This window comes from Penaeus monodon, chromosome 12 (assembly GCF_015228065.2).
Source record: "Penaeus monodon isolate SGIC_2016 chromosome 12, NSTDA_Pmon_1, whole genome shotgun sequence".
Classification (NCBI taxonomy): domain Eukaryota; kingdom Metazoa; phylum Arthropoda; class Malacostraca; order Decapoda; family Penaeidae; genus Penaeus; species Penaeus monodon.
This window is the reverse complement of record NC_051397.1, coordinates 50,533,953-50,536,452: the sequence shown is the minus strand read 5'-3', so window position 1 is coordinate 50,536,452 and position 2,500 is coordinate 50,533,953. Positions and strand designations below refer to the sequence as shown.

Genomic DNA, 2,500 nt, shown 5'->3' with positions numbered 1-2,500 from the left:
GTTGGTGGAAAGAACAAACATTTGGTGACGTTTCACGTAAAAGCGATCTAATTTAAGAGGTTACGGAAGAAGAATAGAAGTGAGAGAGAATTAGACAGGTGTCAGTCCGATAGACTAGTGATGGCATGGTGTGTGCTCTAACTCACTTAGAGGCCTGATGATGACGCTGCCTCCGCTGGGCGTGTTGTGTGAGCGGCGCGAGGTGTGAGCAGCATTGTTGTGGTGCTGGTGTGGTGAAGGCGGCTGACACTCGCTGACGGCGGGGCGGACTCGGGCGCTGCGGCGGCGGCGTGTGATGGTGTTGGTGCCGTGTGCGTTCGGGGAGATTCCTAAGACTCGTTCGGGTCCGCGCGAGTGTCGAGTGTGGCTGCAGGGAAAGGCGATGCGGCTGTCGACTGCGGCGGCGGCGGAGCGGCGGTGAGAGCCAGTGAGCGGCGGCGCCACCCGCGGAGGGCGGCAAGGTGGGCTGGCCCCGCATGAGCCCCGAGATGAGTGGCGATGCGGCGTGTGGGGTCTGGCATTGCTCGCCGGAGGCTGCGGCGGCCGTCCAGCGCTCGGACGCGGCCCCGGAGGAGGGGGCGGTGGGCCCCGGATGCCCAGGCGATGCCCCCGCGCCGAGGACGGACGCGGCCGAGGACAGCGACAGTGACATCAGCGTGGGGCGCCCCTCGCCCAAGCCCTGCGAGGTGCGCTCTCCGGCGGGGAGCTCCGGACCTTCCGCCAGCCACGGCGAGGGCCTTACCTCCCCGCCCACGCCTCGCACGCCCACGCCCACGCTGGGCTCGGGCTCGGGCAGCAGTAAGTTTCCTGAGGATGGCATGACCTCGAATGACAGCGCCATGTCGCCTCCTCCGGCGCCGCCCACGCCCTCGAGGGAGGGCGGCGAGGACGAGTACTTCAAACCGCTGAAGAAACTGCGGATGGTGCAGCTGCAGCAGCAGGAGGAGGCAGCAGCGCTGGCGGCGGCGCGAAGCAGTGCGGGCGTGAAGTCGTTCTCCATCACGGAGATCCTGAGCCACAAGCCCGTGGTGGCGAGGGCGCCCGACCCGCCCTCCGGCCGCATCGTCCGCCCCTGGGACACGGACGACGACGAGGACATGTCGCGGCCGCAGAGCGTCGACGACATGAGCGTGTCGTCAGCGTCGTCGTCAGGAGGGTCGCCCCGGCCGGCGTCCAGCGACCCGGGGTCGGGCGGCGGGTCCAGCCAGGGGAGCCAGGGGGGGCGGCCGAGGGGCAAGGACGGCAACCCGCTGGACGCCCTCTTCCAGATGACCAGCAAGACCTTCGAGGGACTCAAGCCGGGCCAGCAAGCGGGTGAGTACAAGGCGCCCTGGTCTCGGGAGGAAGCCGCAGCCACGGCGGAAGCATTTCAGGGGGAATAATCGGCTCAAGGGCGGCATAACAGAAGCCAATCTCGGCTGCATATCAGGCAGTGCGAGAAAATTCTTGGCGAAAATCAATGTAAAAATGTATATATGTATGTATTTATCTCTGTGTATATAAATGTGTATGCACACACACACACACACACACACACACACACACACACACACATATATAAATATATAGGTGTGTGTGTGTGTGTGTGTGTGTGTGTGTGTGTGTGTGTGTGTGTGTGTGTGTGTGTGTGTGTGTGTGTACTAAACCGCAGCAAACTACAAAAGTCAAAACGCGTACCTAAACTAGCCCTAAAACCCAAGACCCAAAGGCAAGCCAGTAAATCTCCCGAGGAGAGGTCTCCCCACCGCCTCCAAAACACCGCAGGCAGAGGTACCAGGACCTAATTAACACAACATCGTGGGACAATCAAATAGAAAATTTATGCAAGGCAATTTACCGGTTCAGAACCACAACACGGAGTTTCTCAATGTTGCAAGGGTATATTTTCATCCATCGTCATCTTTTTAGGTATAATTCAATTATTATCATCTATCGTTATAACTAAGAGGCTTCTACCTCAAGAATAGAAATTTGTTATCATTATTGCAATTGCAACCACTGATACTCTTGTAATTATTTTAGTAATGGGATCACTAATGATTGATTAGTGTTGACGTTCAGGATGCTAATACCAGTAACAATATTAAGATAATGATGATAATTATGAAAACAACAGATATGGCGATAATGCTTATCGTTATCATAATTCTCAATAATATTTATTATTATTATTATCATTATTTCTTTCATTTTTGCTGTTGTTGCTGTTTAATTGTTGTTGTTATTATTATTACTGATGATGTTGTCCTTATTATTATTGGTGTTATTATTATTATTATTACTATTATTATTATCATTATTGTTATTATTATTATCATTGTTGTAGTCATTATCATTATCACCATTATCATTATTAATATTATTATTATTATTATTATTATTATTATTATTATTATTATTATTATCATGATTGTTATTACCATTATCATTCTTTTCATTAACATTATTATTATTATTACTATCATTATTAATTTAATTATTAATATATTATTATAATTAT

General features: G+C 51.4%; 1 protein-coding gene across 1 annotated transcript in view; it reads left to right on the top strand.

The window, feature by feature from the left end:
- The window catches only part of LOC119579747 (atherin-like), a 10,702-nt gene extending 9,320 nt beyond the window's left edge, over positions 1 to 1,382 (top strand). Inside the window, exon 5 of the mRNA XM_037927646.1 lies at positions 432 to 1,382. Within this exon, the coding sequence (XP_037783574.1) occupies positions 432 to 1,382 (951 nt within the window). The remainder of the gene's footprint in view (positions 1 to 431) is intronic.
- The last annotated feature ends 1,118 nt before the right edge of the window (positions 1,383 to 2,500 follow it).